Source organism: Heloderma suspectum, chromosome 3 (genome assembly GCF_057233095.1).
Source record: "Heloderma suspectum isolate Gila_16-S chromosome 3, 16-S_ref, whole genome shotgun sequence".
NCBI classification, from domain to species: Eukaryota; Metazoa; Chordata; class Lepidosauria; order Squamata; family Helodermatidae; genus Heloderma; species Heloderma suspectum.
Genome location: NC_139460.1, coordinates 58,168,373 through 58,186,575, shown reverse-complemented (window position 1 = coordinate 58,186,575; position 18,203 = coordinate 58,168,373). Strand labels below are relative to the sequence as shown.

Sequence of the window (18,203 nt, the reverse complement as noted above, 5' to 3'; positions counted from 1 at the left end):
GAAAGCAGGAGCAGGGCATGTGTGGAATGCACTATTGAGCTCCTTAAAACTCATAATATCTTGGAGGATAGCATAGCTGGCTGGTTGGAACTTCAAACAGTACCTTTCCTGCTAGGATATAAGGATATGTTGAAACATTTTGAGTATACTGAGTACTCTGGAACTGTCATATGCCCACAACAAAAATGGCTAAGAACCATGTGCAATAAATGCACACCAATGCACAATAAACTGGTAACAGGGAAAAGCCCATAGGCATTTGTATATGTATACGTATATGTATATATATATCCCCCTTTCTCCGTGTTTTTCCAATCAAGTCTTATAGCTTCCCCCCTGCCCCACATGCAAAATGAATTCCCTCTTTAAAAAAATATTTTATGCGATTTAGATGTACTAAATTACATAATTAAGGGAGCAATCCTAAGCCTCTTTAGACAGAAAGACGTCCTGTGATTCCCAGCATTTCACAGCCAGCATGGCTGGCTGAGGAATGCTGGGAGTTTTAGGACTTTTTTCTGTCAAAACAGGCTTAGGATTGCACCCTAAAGCTTTGGAGATTATTCTACTTTCCTACCTGAAGAAAACTTCAGCAGAGATAAAATATCGTCCAAGAGCTGGGGAATCACTGTATACATCTGTAAGCTTGAAGGAGAAAATATTAATTATTGACACAGTACGAAAAGAGACATCCAGTGCACTTTGTAATTGCTATTATTGCGTAGTATCAGGGAGAGTTATGAATGCAAGCATTTAAATTGTAGTTCTTTTAGATCAGGGCCAGCCTAAGGCATTTTGCTGCCTAAGGTGAAGGAGAAGGTGGCATCACCCACCTACCCACCCCGTCACACACACACACACACACACTCACACACACTCACTCCACCTACAGAAGCCAACCAGACTGGCAGTTGAATCTTATTTCAACACTGTTGATGGGACCACATCCTCCACCATACCTAAGAGGAGCAGGTTAGCTTAGGGAGTACAGAAGAGGCTGCCTGGAACACACAGCTCTGACCTCCAATAGAGAGGAACAGCCAGGGGGTGCTGCCCCCTCCACACCACGCAGCATCTGCTGGCTGAGGTGGCCACCTCACTCTCCCTAATGGTAGGGCCGTCCCTGTTTTAGATCATTCATAAGCCTGTATCTTCTTGGGAATATTACAACCTTGTCTGCAAGTTACTGGATGGGGGCAGTGTTGCAGTTAATTAGTTCATGAGAATTCTGACCACAGCTAGCCTTAGGAGCTCTATACCCTACAGTGGGGTTTCCTGTAATTTCTTCCTTTTGCTCCCCCCTGCCACTTTCTTTCCTCTCTCTCTCTCTGACTTCCACCACTGCTGGGAGCACATGTGTTTGCTCTCACTCCTGCCTATGTAATGGATCACAAAACGGACTGAAAAAACTTCTCTTGAAAACTCTGCGCTGTACCTGCATTGTATATGCAAGAATATTTGTGAGTAAAGTGTTTTCTTTCCTTCACTGAAGAAGGGTGTGATCTTTTCTATCGTCCTAAGGTAGCCTGTGTGCATGTGGGACTCATGAACGTTCATTCTGTTTTGCCTTTTGTTTTTTCTCTGCTAGTTGCCTTTCTAACAGGAGGCATCATTACTAAAAATTCCATCATATCCCACCTTTGTTTCACCAAGACCACAACCTGCCTTCCTTTCTTGGAGGCAACAGTGCATCTGGCTATCATTGGTTAACTTTTGTTTCACCTACATCTCAAGCCACCTGCCTTCCTAAGAGGCAAAGGCACCCTTTGAAACGATTGACGATTAAAACCATTTGTTTCACCCCTGTGTTTCATCCTAAAAAGCACGTCATGCCATTGCATCCATTTTGCAGACAGGGCCATATAAATGCCAAGTTTTACAATAAGGATGTTCAGGTGGTGCTACTGGAAAGTTATTCTTCATTGAATTCCACACTATCTTCTGCCAGAATGGCAGAGAGAAGAACTTGAAATTTCTAATCCAAACCTACTGCCTGGCACTATGGATTTCCTGGAGCCATGTGAGCTATGACCTGCCTGACTATTTTAACAGCAAGGGCAAGTATTAGAAGGTAGAAAGAACTATTTTTCTGTTTATTTCCTTGTCTACAGCTCTGTGTTTGTTCTGTGAATAAACATCATGTTTTCATTGAAGTGTGTTTTCATCTTGAGAGATTTTAAAGAACCTGATTTCTCACCCCCTATTAATATCTTGCCCCTTCATGGATCACTGCCTTGTTGTGGCGAAGGGGCTTGCGTAACTCAGTGAAGCCATAAGCTATGCCATGCAGGGCCACCCAAGACGGACAGGTCATGGCAGAGAGTTCTGACAAAATGTGGTTCACTGGAGAAGGAAATGGCAACCCACTCCAGTATTCTTGCCAAGAAAACCCCATGCAACGTATCACAAGGCTAAAAGATATGACGCCGGAAGATGAGCCCCTCAGGTCGGAAGGTGTCCAATACGCTACTGGGGAAGAGCAGAGGGTATTTCCAAGTAGCACCAGAAAGAGTGAAGCGGCTGGGCCAAACCCGAAAGGACACTCAGCTGTGGATGTGTCTGGTGGTGAAAAGAAAATCCGATGCTGTAAAGAACAATATTGTTTAGGAACCTGGAATGTCAGATCAATGAATCAAGGTAAGCTGGAGGTGGTCAAACATGAGATGGCAAGATTGAACATCGACATCTTGGGAATCAGCGAACTACAATGGACAGGCATGGGCGAATTTAATTCAGGTGACCATCATATCTACTATTGTGGGCAAGAATCCCTTAGAAGAAATGGAGTAGCACTCATAGTCAACAAAAGGGTGGGAAAAGCAGTACTGGAGTACAATCTTAAAAATGATAGAATGATCTCAGTACGAATCCAAGGCAAACCATTCAACATCACAGTAATTCAAGTCTATGCCCCAACCACTGAGGCCGAAGAAGCTGAGGTTGATCGGTTCTATGAAGACCTACAACACCTTCTAGAACTAACACCAAAAAAAGATGTTCTCTTCATCATAGGGGATTGGAATGCTAAAGTAGGAAGTCAAGAAATCACCGGGATAACAGGCAGGCATGGCCTTGGTGTACAAAATGAAGCAGGACAAAAGCTAATAGAGTTTTGCCAAGAGAACATGCTGATCATAGCAAACACTCTTTTCCAACAGCACAAGAGGCGACTCTACACATGGACGTCACCAGATGGTCAATATCGAAATCAGATTGATTATGTCCTTTGCAGCCAAAGATGGAGAAGCTCCATACAGTCAGTAAAAACAAGACCTGGAGCTGACTGTGGCTCAGATCATGAGCTGCTTCTTGAAAAATTTCGGCTTAAATTGAAGAACGTCGGGAAAACCACTAAACCGTTCAGGTATGACCTAAATCATATCCCTGATGAATATACAGTGGAGGTGAGGAATAGATTTCAGGGATTAGACCTGATAGACAGAGTGCCTGAGGAACTATGGACGGAGGTCCGTAACATTGTTCAGGAGGCAGCAACGAAATCCATCCCAAAGAAAAAGAAATGCAAGAAAACCAAGTGGCTGTCTGATGAGGCTTTACAAGTAGCTCACGAAAGAAGGGAAGCGAAAAGCAAGGGAGAAAGGGGAAGATATACCCAACTGAATGCAGAGTTCCAGAGAATAGCAAGGAGAGACAAGAAGGCCTTCTTAAATGAACAATGCAAAGAAATCGAGGAAAACAACAGAATGGGAAAGACTAGAGATCTCTTCAAGAAAATTGAAGATCTCAAGGGAACGTTTTGTGCAAAGACGGGCATGATAAAGGACAAAGAAGGCAGGGACCTAACAGAAGCAGATGAGATTAAGAAGAGGTGGCAAGAATACACAGAAGAACTATACAGGAAAGATCTGAATGTCCCTGATAGCCATGATAGTGCGGTCACTGAACTTGAGCCGGATATCCTAGAGAGTGAAGTCAAGTGGGCCTTAGGAAGCATTAGTAACAACAAAGCTAGCGGAGATGACAGTATTCCAGCCGAGCTATTTAAAATCCTAAAAGATGATGCTGTTAAAGTGCTGCATTCAATATGCCAACAAATCTGGAACACTCAACAGTGGCCACAAGACTGGAAAAGGTCAGTTTACATTCCAATTCCAAAGAAGGGCAATGCCAAAGAGTGTTCAAACTACCGCACAATTGCGCTCATTTCACATGCCAGCAAGGTGATGCTCAAAATCCTACAAGCTAGGCTTCAGCAGTATGCGAACCAAGAACTACCGGAAATACAAGCTGGGTTTCGAAGAGGCAGAGGAACTAGAGATCAAATTGCCAACATTCGCTGCATCATGGAGAAAGCAAGAGAATTCCAGAAAAACGTCTATTTCTGCTTCATTGACTACGCTAAAGCCTTTGATTGTGTGGATCACAACAAACTGTGGCAAATTCTTAAAGTGATGGGAGTACCAGACCACCTTACCTGTCTCCTGAGAAACCTGTACGAGGGTCAAGAAGCAACAGTAAGAACCAGACATGGAACAACCAAGTGGTTCAAAATTGGGAAAGGAGTATGACAAGGCTGCATATTGTCGCCCTGCTTGTTTAATTTATATGCAGAGTACATCATGAGAAATGCCGGGTTGGATGAATCAGAGGTCGGAATTAAGATTGCTGGGAGAATTATCAACAACCTCAGATATGCAGACGATACCACCCTAATGGCAGAAAGCGAAGAGGATCTCAAGAGCCTCTTGTTGAGGGTGAAAGAGGAGAGTGCAAAAGCTGGTTTGAAACTCAACATTAAAAAAACGAAGATCATGGCATCTGGCCCCATCACTTCCTGGCATATAGAAGGGGAAGAAATGGAAGCAGTGACAGATTTTACTTTCTTGGGCTCCAAGATCACCGCAGACGGTGACTGTAGCCATGAAATTAAAAGACGCTTGCTCCTTGGGAGGAAAGCTATGGCCAACCTAGACAGCATAGTAAGAAGCAGAGACATCACCTTGCTGACAAAGGTCCGTCTAATCAAAGCTATGGTTTTCCCAGTAGTAATGTATGGCTGTGAGAGCTGGACTATAAGGAAGGCTGAGCGCCGAAGAATTGATGCTTTCAAACTGTGGTGCTGGAGAAGACTCTTACGAGTCCCCTGGACTGCAAGGAGGTCAAATCAGTCCATCCTAAAGGAAATCAACCCTGAGTGCTCATTGGAAGGACAGATAATGAAGCTGAAGCTCCAATATTTTGGCCACCTAATGCGAAGAGAAAACTCCCTGGAAAAGACCCTGATGCTGGGAAAGACTGAAGGCAAAAGGAGAAGGGGACGGCAGAGGATGAGATGGCTAGATAGCATCACCAATGCAATGAATATGAACTTGAGCACGCTCCGGGAGAGAGCGCAGGACAGGAAGGCCTGGCGTGCTATGGTCCATGGGGTCACGAAGAGTCGGACACGACTGAACGACTGAACAACAACAACAACAATTAATATCTTGGACCCCCTAGCCAAGTTATTGAGACAGTAGCCCTCTGCAGGCAGTCAGCCTGCTTGCATTAGAGCTAAAAGCGCAGAGGGGAAATGGGTGCCCACCCCTACAACCCCCTCCCCTCAGTTTTTGAACAGGAAAGTCTGAAGGGGGTTCTGACTTGCTTCACTTGAATGTGAATAGAAGTCTCTAGACGATCAGGACCCCTCTAGGGGATTTGGGGAAGCAGAGATATAAAAGTGGCCAAATGGAAACTTGGTACCCCAGTTAGTATAATTACCAGCTTCCCTCCTTGGGGTGGGGGGAGCAATTTTCATTGGAACTGTGGCCTGGGGGAGGAAGGTTAACCCTTTGACACATGCCATGGTCTTAATCCTGGTTTGGGGTGGGGTGGGGGGTGGCTGCAACTTTTTTTTCTAAACCAAACATTCAAGTGTGAAGACACATTTAGCGAATGTAATTTGGCCCTTAGCTTCAGTGTTTTCTAGATGCCTTGACAGCATAATGTATATGGATAGCATTGTCTGTTGGGAAGGACTTGCAAGTAAGTGCAACAGCTATATACCTTAGATATACAAAGTATTTTTTTAGGGGATTGCTCTCTAAGCAGGGCAGGCTCTATCCCCAGGCACAGTGCCTGTGTGTGTAGTGGTTAGAAAGTTGGGCTTGGAGTGGGGAGATCCAGATTCAAATCCCACCTCAGTCACAAAGCCACTATATCTCAGCCTAACCTACCTCACAGGGTTATTGTGAGGATAAAGGGAGGAACCATGTATGCTGTCCTGAGCCCTTTGGAGGAAGGGTAGGATGACAATGTAAACAGTGATGATAGTAGTTGGCAAGCTAAGAAGGGTGGAACTGTAGTTCAGTGGTGGAGCACATGCTTTGCACGCAGAAGGTCCCAGCTTCAATCCCCAGCATGTCCAAGTAGAGCTGGAAAAACTCCTGCCCGATACCCCAAAGAGCTGCTGCCAGCCAGTGACAGTACTGGGCTAGATGGACCAATGACCTGACTCAGCATAAGGCAGCTTCCTGTGTTCCTATGACATTAGGAACTTTTTTGAACCCTCCTGCTTCTGTGCTTTTTTGAACCCTCCTGTTTCTCTCGGCAAGCTCCTTTTTCCAGTCATGATAGCATCAAGTTGTATGTGTTGGGGGCGGGGGGTGAGATGGGGTAGCAGAATGCTCTAGGGCCCAATCCTCTCGGGATGGCCGTATGCCTCTGAACCCATCCAATGCAGAGCAGGAGGAGCGGTGGAGGCAATCTTCACCTCCATGCTCCTCCCGCTCTGCATTTTGGCTAGACAGGGTTTTTTGTCTGCCTAGCTGGGGCTCTGCAGAGCAAGAGGAAAGAGGCTGGGGAGGCTTGGGGATATAGCAGAAGCCGGCCTCCCCAGGCCCCTCCCCTCTCCACCCACCAGCATGCCCTCTTTCCCTCCTCTCCGAGGTTGCCTTTGCGACCTCGGAGTGGCAACTGGCATGGTTCTCTCTGTGCCAGCTGCGAGGGGGAGGGGGAGGGAATGGGGAGCATGGATTCCTGACCAGGGGCCATAGGATTGTTCTCTTAATCAGGGAGATGGCCATCCATACATTGTTGGACTATAACTGCCATTGTCTCTGATCACTCCACATGCCGGCTGGACAGATCTGGAGGGCCACAGGTTCCCCACTTCCAGTGTAAACTATTTCTCAGTCTTTTCATTTCTTGCTTTATTCTGGGGAATTAGCAGTTGCAAAAGAGGCAACGTATTGCAGCATTGGGATGGTTGGGTCAAACATAGTAAATGCAGCTATGGCCACCCTTGTGCTCCATTGCAAAACTAGGATATTGTGTAAATGCTTATATGACTTGAATAGTTTCGCTAAAGACTGAAGAAAACATACGTAGTTTATGTAGTCAAGCCTCAGTAGGCAGCTGCCAAACTTACCCTCTTGCTTAGATTTTCAGAAAGCAAAGTATATGCTGATGCTGAAAGCGGCAGGTCAGGATTATTAGCACAATGTATTTTTAATATTCCAGAGAAATTGTAATGGTTGCCACTTGCGATTGATTCAGCATCCCAATATTCATCTTCATCTATGTAAACCTCTAGAAGAGCAAAAAAGTAGAAATAAGAAAGTAAAAAATACATAAATAAAGTTATTATTTGTTGTAACTCTGAGCACTCTTCAAGTACTTGAAGGGCTGTCACATAGAAGGGGGAAAAGACTGGTTACCTGCTGCCCCGGAGGGCAAGTTTACATCTAAGGAGCTTAAGTTATAGCAGGATGGTTTTCAGCTGATGGTTAGGGGAAATGTCTCAGTGGTAAGAGCAGACAGACAGTGGAGCCAATTGCTGTGGGGCAGGGCTTGCTGGACAGCCATCTGGTGGAGATGCTCAAGCTCTGGATGTCCTGCATCCAGGCTGAACCAGATGGCCTTCAAAGCCCCCTCCAGCTCTACCCTATGTTTAGTGTATTTTTCGACACCAGGTGATTCTAAATACAATCATTAAAGCACATTCATGTCACTGAGCGGCTGAATCACATCACCGTTTTAGCATGGTAAAATGAATCCCAAGTCTATTTTCCTTTTCATCAGACCCGGGATCAGCATTTTTGGCTACAGGTTGTTGCAGAGTACATACTGGTTTAGCAAAGAGAGGCTGCTTCCTAAGGGGGCAGTGAGGAAGGTTAGCAACCGCAGCATCCTAGGGATGTTGGTTGGTTCTCCCCCTGCCCCAAATGTCGTGGATGGTATCATACTCACCCTGGGGAAGAAAAACAGATCTGGCATCTGGGAGCAGGCCTTGCTTTGTGAGGCTCAGATAGCTACTGTAGCCAGGAATGCCTTTTATCAGCTTACATCAATATGCTAACCATGTCCCTTCCTGGAAGACAGCAGACCTGAGCACCTTTTAGGTGAACAAGCATACAGAGAGAAGAATTGTGCCCCCTTGTGGCTTCTGGCCTCTCCTCATGGCCCACCTCCATATATGTATTCAAGTTGGGTAGCCACTTATATGTTGCCAAACAAAATAGAGGAACTGCATCACCAAAAAAGAGGACAACAATTTTGCATAACATTTGTGCATGAAGTGTGTGTGTGTATGTGTGTGTAGGTGAAAATTTAGAAATAACATCTATAATTTCAGAATGCAGGACATGGAATAATGGGGCTCAAGTTACAGGAAGCCAGATTCCGGCTGAACATCAGGAAAAACTTCCTGACTGTTAGAGCAATATGACAATGGAACCAATGACCTAGGGAGGTGGTGGGCTCTCCCACACTGGAGGCATTCAGGATGAGGCTGGACAGCCATCTGTCAGGGATGCTCTGACTTGGATTCCTGCATTGAGCAGGGGGTTGGACTCGGTGGCCTTGTAGGCCCCTTCCAGCCCTACTATTCTATGATTCTATGATTCTATTCTATGAATAAAAATAGAACACATCCCACCATAGTGTAGAAAACTGACCAGGTGACTGGTGTGCCTGCCTGCTGTCTAGGTGCTAAGTGCTGATGGGCAACTTAAAGACCCCTCTGCTGCTCTCCTTCTTTATGTTTCTTTTATCTTTAAACCTGACTTAGACTGGACAGCCCATCAGAGGACACCTTCAAATAGAGCACTGTCCTCTGCCAGCTCTCTAAGGTAGAGCTGTTCTCTGTAAAGTAGGACACTAGGCCACCCAGTTTCAAAAATAGGTGTGAAAGAGCCTACGTGAGTACAAATTGTACATGGGTAGGCTCCATCCACATGATGAATGTCTAAGCAAAGGTTCCAAATTGCACACACAGTTCGTACAAATGTAGGCTCTTTTTTCTTTTAACTGAATGTGAGTATGGTGCAGGGACATAACCACTAGCCAAGGGTGGGCACAGTCCGGCTTTCTCCTGCGTGCACATTCAATGCAACCTGTAAAAAAGGGTCTCAGGTTCCTGCTTATGTGGATACAGTTTCTCCCAGGGTCAAATCCCAAACAGATGTAAATCTACAGCAGGGCTGGGCAGAAAGTAGATCTCCAGATGTTTTGGCCTTCAATTCCCAGCATTCCTGACCATTGGCCATGCTGGAAGAGGCCTCTGAGAGTTAAAGTCCAAAACATCTGGAGATGTATCTTCTGCCTGCCCCTGATCTACAGAATGCCTTCAAGCCATGCTAATTTACCCAGATAGGGGCTGCTTCTCTTCCATAGTACACAGACAGGGACCAAACTAGATGTAATACAGCAGATCAGTGAAGAGAGTCACATGATTTGTTTATAAATTAAAGCAGCTGTAGGGGAAATTCAGATTGGGATCATAATGCTTAGGGACAGAGTCAAACCCATTTTACAGCAGATGCACATTTGGGGTTATTTATTTATTCCACTGTATTTATATCCCATCCTTCATTAAAGTCTCAGGGTGGTAACAACACTGTTAAAAGAACAACAGCAAAACAGCAGTAAATACAAACAAACATGTAATAAAGCAATCAGCAGCAAGGTAGATTGCAGCGACAACTAGACACCCAGAAATGCCCAGGTAACAGCCTTGTGTTATAATGTCAATAAACTTGGCAATAAAGTTGAGGAGAGCACTTCAAATTTGGGATGCCACCATGGAGAAAGCCCATATTTCATGTCACCACCCAATGTACTTCATCAAATGGTGGGACAATGGGACAGGTCTCTCCCCCAGATCTAAGAGCAGAGAGAGACATTCTTTCCATATTTCCAAGGATGTTCTCCCACCATTAACCTATAACCTAATAGGAGTAAAAACACTAACTAGGAAACCAATGTACTAAAAAAAGAAAGAAAACAAACACCACTGTGTGTGTGACAACTTGAGCTTTTCTACACTAGGCATTTATTGTGCACTCATCATTTCCTATTCATGGTTGTTCACAGGTTCTTTAGATAACATCATGACACTCCATTTTTGCTTCTGCAATTAAACAACACTTTCAGTGGGGGTTTTTAGAGCAGGAAAAATTTATTAAGCCAAAGAAAACACTTTTTCCACTTGTGGAAAAATAGCGCTATTTCACTATGCCACTGTGCCATGCAGGGGTTATGTAGTGGAAAAGCAGAAAAGGAAATACTCTTCATGTAATGAATTCTCAATTCTTCAATAAAACTGAAAGTAGATACAGTGGATTAACAGCCTTTAGAAGACTGAGATCTGAGCATTTTGTTTCATGTTCACAAATAATACTGCATTTTCTCTGCTCTAAAAAAACTCACCGAAAGTACTGTTTAAAAACAGAAGTGAAACTAGAGGGTCACGACTTCGTCTAAAGAACCTGTAAACAACTGTGAATGTTGTGTGCTAAAAAAAACTCTGAGAGCCACTTTTAACCTTTCTATGCTACTTTCAGTTGTGAAGGCCATCTCCATTTTGCAGGTGAAGACCTGCAGCTGAAAGACAGTGGTTTGCCCAAGGCCACATAATGAGTACATGGCAGAGGTGGAACTTAATCCCAGATCTTCAAGATCCATGTCTAATTTCCTATCTCCCATTACACTCCTAAGCCGCATAGGAGTGCTCCCAGAAGTCTGTTCTGTGTCTACAAGCACAGAGGCATCAGTCTAGCTAAAGTTAGTCATGACTAAATTAAGTCACATGAAAAGCAATGGGATTTAGTCACAATTAACTTGAGCCAGATCAAGAGTTAGGACTACAGTGGGGGACAGCCTCCCCCCGAACTTTCTGATATAATTTCACATCTGAAAAATTCACATCAGACGAAGACTACATACCTGAGTACAAAAATAAACTTAGTATAGTCACAAGGATCAACACCACGAACACAGAAGTTACAACCATCCATAGTTTGCATTTCCAAAAAACAATCTGAGAACATGAGTTCAAGTTGGTTGTCTTCCAGTCATACAAAGAATAAAAGGGAAAATCTGTTAATAAGTGATGTAAACGTGTGAGGAATATCTTTATTTGAATTATTCAAACATATCCTAGAACTGACACTGTATGCCATGAGAAACAATTAGCAATGGGGAATTTAAAGACTCTGTTTCACTTTTCATACAGAGAACTGTATGGAAAACCTACAGATAGAACAGGAGGAGAACAAAGCGGATCAGTCCCAATGACAGTAACTCAAAAAGAGATGTTAAAGCTTGGAGTTTTGCAGCAGCAATTGTGCTAGGCTCCTAACAACATGAGCTAACTCTTACGCCTTTGGTAAACACCTGTGTTTGCTCTGCTTTATCAGAAAGAGTCTGTACTGGCATACAGTACATTGTTGCCTAAACCCATGCCCTCTTTCCTTGAAGATAAAGCTCAATAGATCACAGTAGTTTCAGGTAAGAATAGCTGTAACCTTTGAAATCCAGATTGTTTTAATATGAACATGAAGTGAGCATATGAAAAACACATAGAAAAATGAGGTTAGGGTTTCAAACATATGCATTGTAACCTGGGAATAATCAGCATGCAACATTAAACATTCAATGTTGATAGCTGATCTTTAAAAATGAGAGATTTTATTTATATGTGCAGATTTTTTTCCTATGAAATCAGTAACGACTGAAGAGAATAGCTGTAACACTCCCAAGGGTTCAGTCCTCTACAGACGTACCCAGGAGTAAAGCCCATTGAACTCAATGGATCTTTCTTCTGAATAGATATGCATAGGATTGTGCGGCAAAGAGATAATACTTACTTTAACTTCACTGGCAGAACACGTTGCCTACATTTTACATCAAAACACAGTATCAGGGTTTGGATCATGAATTGATCCAATGGTTTTGTAAATTTCCTTTTGTAAAAGAGAACATCCTTGCTAAACTAAACCCAGAATGCAAGCTGTGAAAAACAGATCAATTTCATGGTGGTCTGGTAGATACCACTAATCTATGCCAGCTGTTTTGGCCTACAACTGTCATCAGCCATAGCCAGCATAACCAACAACAAAGGACAGGGCTGGGCTGGGGGAGCCTGCCTCCCTTAATTTTCTCTGCCCACCTGAAATATTTTTACAAACAAATAATTAAAAAACAGTTTACATGTTTGTCTTTAAAAGGCCTGCAAGCCAGATGAACTGCCCCCTACTTCCCCACACACACACACACACACACACACACAAATTTTAGGCTGACTACTGGCCTGGTGAGGGATGATGGTAGTTGTAGGCCAAAAATATCTGGAGGGCCACCCCTGCACTAATCTAATAATATTTAGCATCTCCATCACACTTGCAAGTATACAAAAGCACTTTCTACGAATTGTTCTGAAATCCTTACAACAGCCATATCTTGTAAGGGAAGGGAAGATATTGCAGGTGAGGCAGAGCAGTTTACCTAGCCACCTACCAAGTCTGTGTCAGCTTCAGATTTTGGAGGGGCTTTGGGCAAGAGACCCTGAAGAAGCCCAAGTCCACCTCCACCTCCTTGCCACTGTCACCACTGCTCAAGTGATTGTCCTCTCCTTCTGAACTCGATCACTGAGAAGGAGGAGGAGGCAGAGAAGGAGAGGATAAGCCAAATGGAGGCTGCCGCTCTTGCCACTTCTTGCATGCTTGGAAAGGGAAGGTAAACAGGCAGCAACAAGAAGACGGAAGAGGTGCAGGGCCCCCTGCTGAGATGTGGGCCTCAGCAGGTGCCCAAAGATGCCAACACCTGCCATTGGCCATGTAGCATGTGCATAGCAGAGGCATGATGTAAAGCAGGGATTTCCTGGTTCACAGCTCAGTGTCTTAGCCATAATGCTACACCAGCTCTGTATTTGTTTCCCCATTGGCATACAAATCTATCTTCCAATTACAGTGGGCATGATCCAGCCAGCAGGAAAGATTTAAATACATGGGATCCATGGGATTTAAGAATAATAACACTTAAACATGTGTATAGCACTAACTGTAACCCTTACAACCTGGTAAGGTAAATTGGTATTATTACCCGTATTGCAGATGAGGAGTAAGTCTGAGAAAGAGTGGCTTGCCTAGGGCTACCTAGTGAGATCAGAGGCGAAACTCACTTTGACTGTATCATGCTGTATAATTTTTACTTTAACTCCAGAGCTCAGGATATTTGTTCTTTTTAACAAATCAAGACAGCTGGTATTCTGCAAGCCAAGTAAATACATTTTCTCCGGTATCATGGACAAATTAGGTACATCTGAAACTGGTATAGCTAACATAAGTATTGTATCTATTAAACAGGCGTATAGTTGGAGGGTAGTGCAGAGGTCCTTTTACACAGGACTCCCTACTCCCAAAAGAGCATTGAAGTCCAAACAACTCAAAAGAGAATCCTTTATTTTGTTAAAAGGACGCCAATCCATTAATTATGATGTGGTGCCATTGTAGTAGCACACCTTAACAAAACATAACATGAATAATTCAGTGGCCTACCTGATTAGGTCTGGGGGCCTCTGGATGAAGGGGCTCATTTAAATTAGGCTCACTTTCTTCCTCTCTTTCTTCCCCTACTAATATGTTGCACTCAATGTTCTGTTGATCTCGTTCAGGAACGTGGCCATTCATTGCTTTCAGTTCTCCGTGAAGGACTTTTCAGCACTGGATAAGTCAACAGGAAAAACCCACTTCCTTTGCATTTTCAGCCCTGGCTCTGTTTCTGACGATAATACGCAAAAGCCAGAGAGCTTCTATTCAGGCTACTGCTGTTTCCATGAAAATTGGGACGATAAAGTGGAATTCTATAAAACAAGATATAATCTTCAAAGGTGCTCTTGGAAAATCAGTACCACAAGTCAGGAAGCTGCAGTTTCAATTGAATCGGGAAACGCAAAGTCAAAAGTTGTGCAAGTCTTGATTTTCCAGTTTGCTTACTTGACTAAGCTCCCTCTATAGACATCTGCAGGTAACTTAACCTGAGGCAACCCAGCCCTCAGTAGAGTAATAAAAGCTCATTCCTTTGTTAGACTGAAATAAAATGCCTCTAACAGGGGTAGCCTTATTACATATCAATGATCTCTAGCAACAAGGTATCACATCAGAAGCAGTGATTGCAGGGTAAAGGTGGACAAATTCAGATAAGGTACAAAGCATCTCTCTTGTTTGATAGTGGCTGATGAATTAATAGCTACATCAATTACTTCAGAGTAGAGTCTCTTGAAAATCTCAAAGGAAATTGTGGTCATTAACTTCACTAAAGTTTTTGAAGTACAGATTTGGAACACCAATATAAGATAATATATTACTATGTTTTTGTAAAACGCCTACAGAAATGTATTTTATGAAGCATTTAATTAGTAAATAGTAGGATTTCTGCTACAGTCCTAAATACATACGTGCCAATGCACACTGAGCTGGGAGTAAGCCCCACTATATTTATTGGGGCTTATTTCTGAGTAAAGAAGCACAGCCAGGATTGCACTATTAGGTTCCTGTTGTGGAAGTTCGCAATGTAATCCTATGCATATCTCCTAAGAAGTAAATTCCATTGTGTGTAAGAAGACTTACTACCAGGTAAGTGTGTATGGGATTGCAACTTTACAGACTTGGTTGTCATGCTTTGGAAAAAATAGGGGGCAGGATTATATTCATGTCTGCAAAGCATATTCATATGCTTTGAATATGTCATCTATGAGACATTACCAATAAGTGCTTAGACCAATCATCTGTTCAGGACTGGGCATGCAGGCTTAGATTTTGCCTTCCCCCTCCTTTTTCCTGCCAAACAGTTGATCAGCATGACTGCAGTTGTTTGAAACAGCTGATTAGCACAATTGGCCATGCACAGGTGCCCAGGTGGTTCACTGAACGAGGAAATCAGGCCGGCCAAGAATTGCACTTTTTGGACCTTGTATTTTTGCAAGACTTGGTATGCACTGTCTTGGTCATATTGTATTATCAATTTGTATGCATTATACATATTTGCAATATATACTGGGGAAAATGTTCAGACAGAAACAAGTCTTATAACTCCCAAATGCTGGGAGCTGTAGAACTTTTTTTTTTCTTATTTGCTTATTTGTCTCGTTTTCTAATCTGCACTATTCTCTGAGGCTTGGGGTGGCTAGAAAAATTTTAAAAAGAGAGACTAAAACATGGGCTATATAGAAAATGAAGACCAATGACAGAGGTGCTGTGATCTGGGATACCATTTATAGTTAACCCCAGCCTTCCCCAACCTGGCACCCTCCATCTGTGCTGGACTACAACTCCCATCTTCCCCAGCAGGCATGGCCAATGGCCATACTCTCTTGGAATTATGGGGGTTGTAGTCCAACACAGCTTGAGGGCACCAGGTTGGGGAAGGTTTCTTTAAACAAATACCATTTGCCTCCAATACAAAAGTCTTGCAGTTCTTCCCAGAAAATTCTCAGGCTTTACCAGCCACGTCGCAATAGGAAGGAAATCCATTAACCACCACCACCACCTGCCGCCAAAACCCTGTATATACTCACTTTGTTAATAAAGCCTATTTATTTATTTATTACATTTCTATACCGCACAATAGTTGACGCTTTCTGAGCGATTCACAACAATTGTCCACAAAATACAGGACAAAATACATTATAAAAAATTTAAAAGTTTAAAACTAAAGTATAAAATAAAAGTAAAAACCAGAATAAAACCTAGCAGCAATGCAGAGCTTTAAAATACAATAACAAATTTTACACAACAGAACTAAAAGACTAAAACGCCTGGGAAAATAAAAGGTCTTCACCTGGTGCTGGAAATAGCACAATGTAGGCGCTGGGCGAGCCTCTCTGGGAAGCTCATTCCACAACTGGGATGCCATAGCAGACAAGGCCCTCTTCCTGGTAGCAACCTGCCTCACTTCCTTTGGTAGGAGCTCCCGGAGAAGGACCGCTGAAGGTAATCTTAGGGTCTGGGCAGGTGCATATGGGAGGAGATGATCCTTCAGGTAACCTGGCCCCAAGCCATTTAGGGCTTTGAATGTTAATACCAGCACTTTGAATCAAGCCCAGACATGAATCAAGCCAGTGCAGACGGAAAAGTACTGGCATAATTTGATCATAGAATAGTAGGGTTGGAAGGGGCCTGCAAGACCATCGAGTCCAACCCCCTGCTCAATGCAGGAATCCAAGTCAAAGCATCCCTGACAAGTGGCTGTCCAGCTTCATCTTGAATGCCTCCAGTGTGGGAGAGCCCACCACCTCCCTAGAGAATTGTGCATTTGGTTTCTTTTTCCTAGGTGCAGAAATTGGCATTCATCCCTATTAAATTTCATTCTGTTGTTTTCAGTCCAGTGCTCCACCAGCCTATCAGGATCACAAATTACCCAATCCCCATTAACAATCTTGCTGCCCTATTTTGGACCAGCAGAAGTCTGCAGACTATTTTCAAAGGCAGCCCCAAGTATAATGCATTGCAGTAATCCAGACAAGAGGTTATCAGAGCGTGGATAACTGTAGCTAGGCTACCTCTCTCCAGATAAAGATGTAGTTGATATGTCAGCCTAAGATGATAAAAGATGCTTCGTGCCACCAAGTCCACCTGTGTCCACCTGTGCCTCAAGTGACAGTTCTGGATCTAAGAGCACCCCTGAACTACAAACCTGATCCTTTAGGGGTAGTGCAACACACACACACCCGAACAGGTTGAACATCACTTAGCCAGGCAGACAAACCACCCTCCATCTTGTTTGGATTGAGTCTCAGTTTATTGGCCCTTACCCAGTTCATTACTATGCCCAGGCACTGATTCAGAACAGCCACTGCCTCTCCTGGATGTGATGAAAAGGAGAGATAGAGCTGGGTGTCATCCGTGTATTGATGACACCTCAGCCCACACCTCCAGATAACCTCCCCTAGTGGTTTCATGTAGATGTTGAACAGCACGAGGGATAGAATAGAGCCCTATGGAACCCCGTAGCATAGCTGCCAAGGCACACAGCAGTAAACCTCCGTCAGCACCTTCACCATCCAGATAGGATCAAAATCACTGTAGTGCAGTGCCTCCAATTCCCAGCCTAGACAACCTATCCAGAAGAATACCATGGTTGATGATATCAAAAGCCGCTGAGAGTTCCCAGAGAATCAACAGGGTCACATGTCCACTGTTTCTCTCCCAGCAAAGGTCGTCTCACAGGGCAACCAAGGCAGTTGCTGTTCCAAAACTAGGTCTGAAGCCCAATTGAAATGGATCTAGATGATCAGTTTCATTTGAGAGTACCTGGAGTTGTACTCCCACTCAAGTAGGGATGGAGGAGAAATCCTCCATGGACCCCAGTGAGGCTGGATTCAAAAGAATCCAGCCCCCTGGAGTCCGTGGAGGATCGGAAGACTTACCTCCGCCTCCTGGAGGAATCCTTGCCGGCTGGATCCTCCCCGCTGGCCAGCTCCAGAGTGCCAGCAATACGGCTGCCATTGCCGTATCGCTGGCTGGGCGGATTGACTGCAGACGCAAATGGCGTCCACTACGCCATTTGTGGCTGTGAAGTTCTTAGTTTAAGCTAAATTCAGCTGTAAATGGCTGCATTTAGCTTAAACTAAGACCTTTACGGCTGCAAATGGCGTAGTGAATGCCATTTGCGTCCGCAGTCAATCTGCCCAGCCAGCGATACGGCAATCAATGGCAGCCATATTGCTGGCACTCTGGAGCCAGCTGGCGACTCTGCAGAATCACCGCAGAGTGCAGCCGGCTGGCTAGGATTCCGGGGGGGAGGGACGGATCGCCTCCCGCCCCCCTGCGGACACCCCCCGGACCCAGAGGTAAGCATTCCACCCATCCCTACACTCAAGCTAGGGATGTACGGATTACTCACCCTGTTCAGGTGGGGCTGTCCAGTGGGGCTGGCTGCCATTTGCATCCCTGCATTAGCTGTGATAGGCTACGTATATATTT

At 44.2% G+C, this 18,203-nt stretch overlaps 1 protein-coding gene across 6 annotated transcripts in view; it reads right to left on the bottom strand.

Annotated features, from left to right (window-relative positions):
- Nucleotides 1-18,203, bottom strand: part of C3H3orf52 (chromosome 3 C3orf52 homolog) — a 28,578-nt gene that overhangs the window by 5,783 nt on the left and 4,592 nt on the right. For 3 of the 6 annotated variants that reach the window (XM_084843374.1, XM_084843375.1, XM_084843376.1), the window contains 4 exons: nucleotides 13,779-14,083; nucleotides 11,167-11,287; nucleotides 7,370-7,530; nucleotides 578-645 (listed from right to left, as the gene is read on the bottom strand). In XM_084843374.1, the coding sequence (XP_084699500.1) occupies nucleotides 578-645; nucleotides 7,370-7,530; nucleotides 11,167-11,287; nucleotides 13,779-13,910 (482 nt within the window). In that variant the 5' untranslated portion in view covers nucleotides 13,911-14,083. Of the gene's footprint in view, nucleotides 1-577; nucleotides 646-7,369; nucleotides 7,531-11,166; nucleotides 11,288-12,738; nucleotides 12,966-13,778; nucleotides 14,191-18,123; nucleotides 18,178-18,203 lie in introns of those variants that run through there. The other 3 variants (XM_084843377.1, XM_084843373.1, XM_084843378.1) reach the window with 3 other exon arrangements.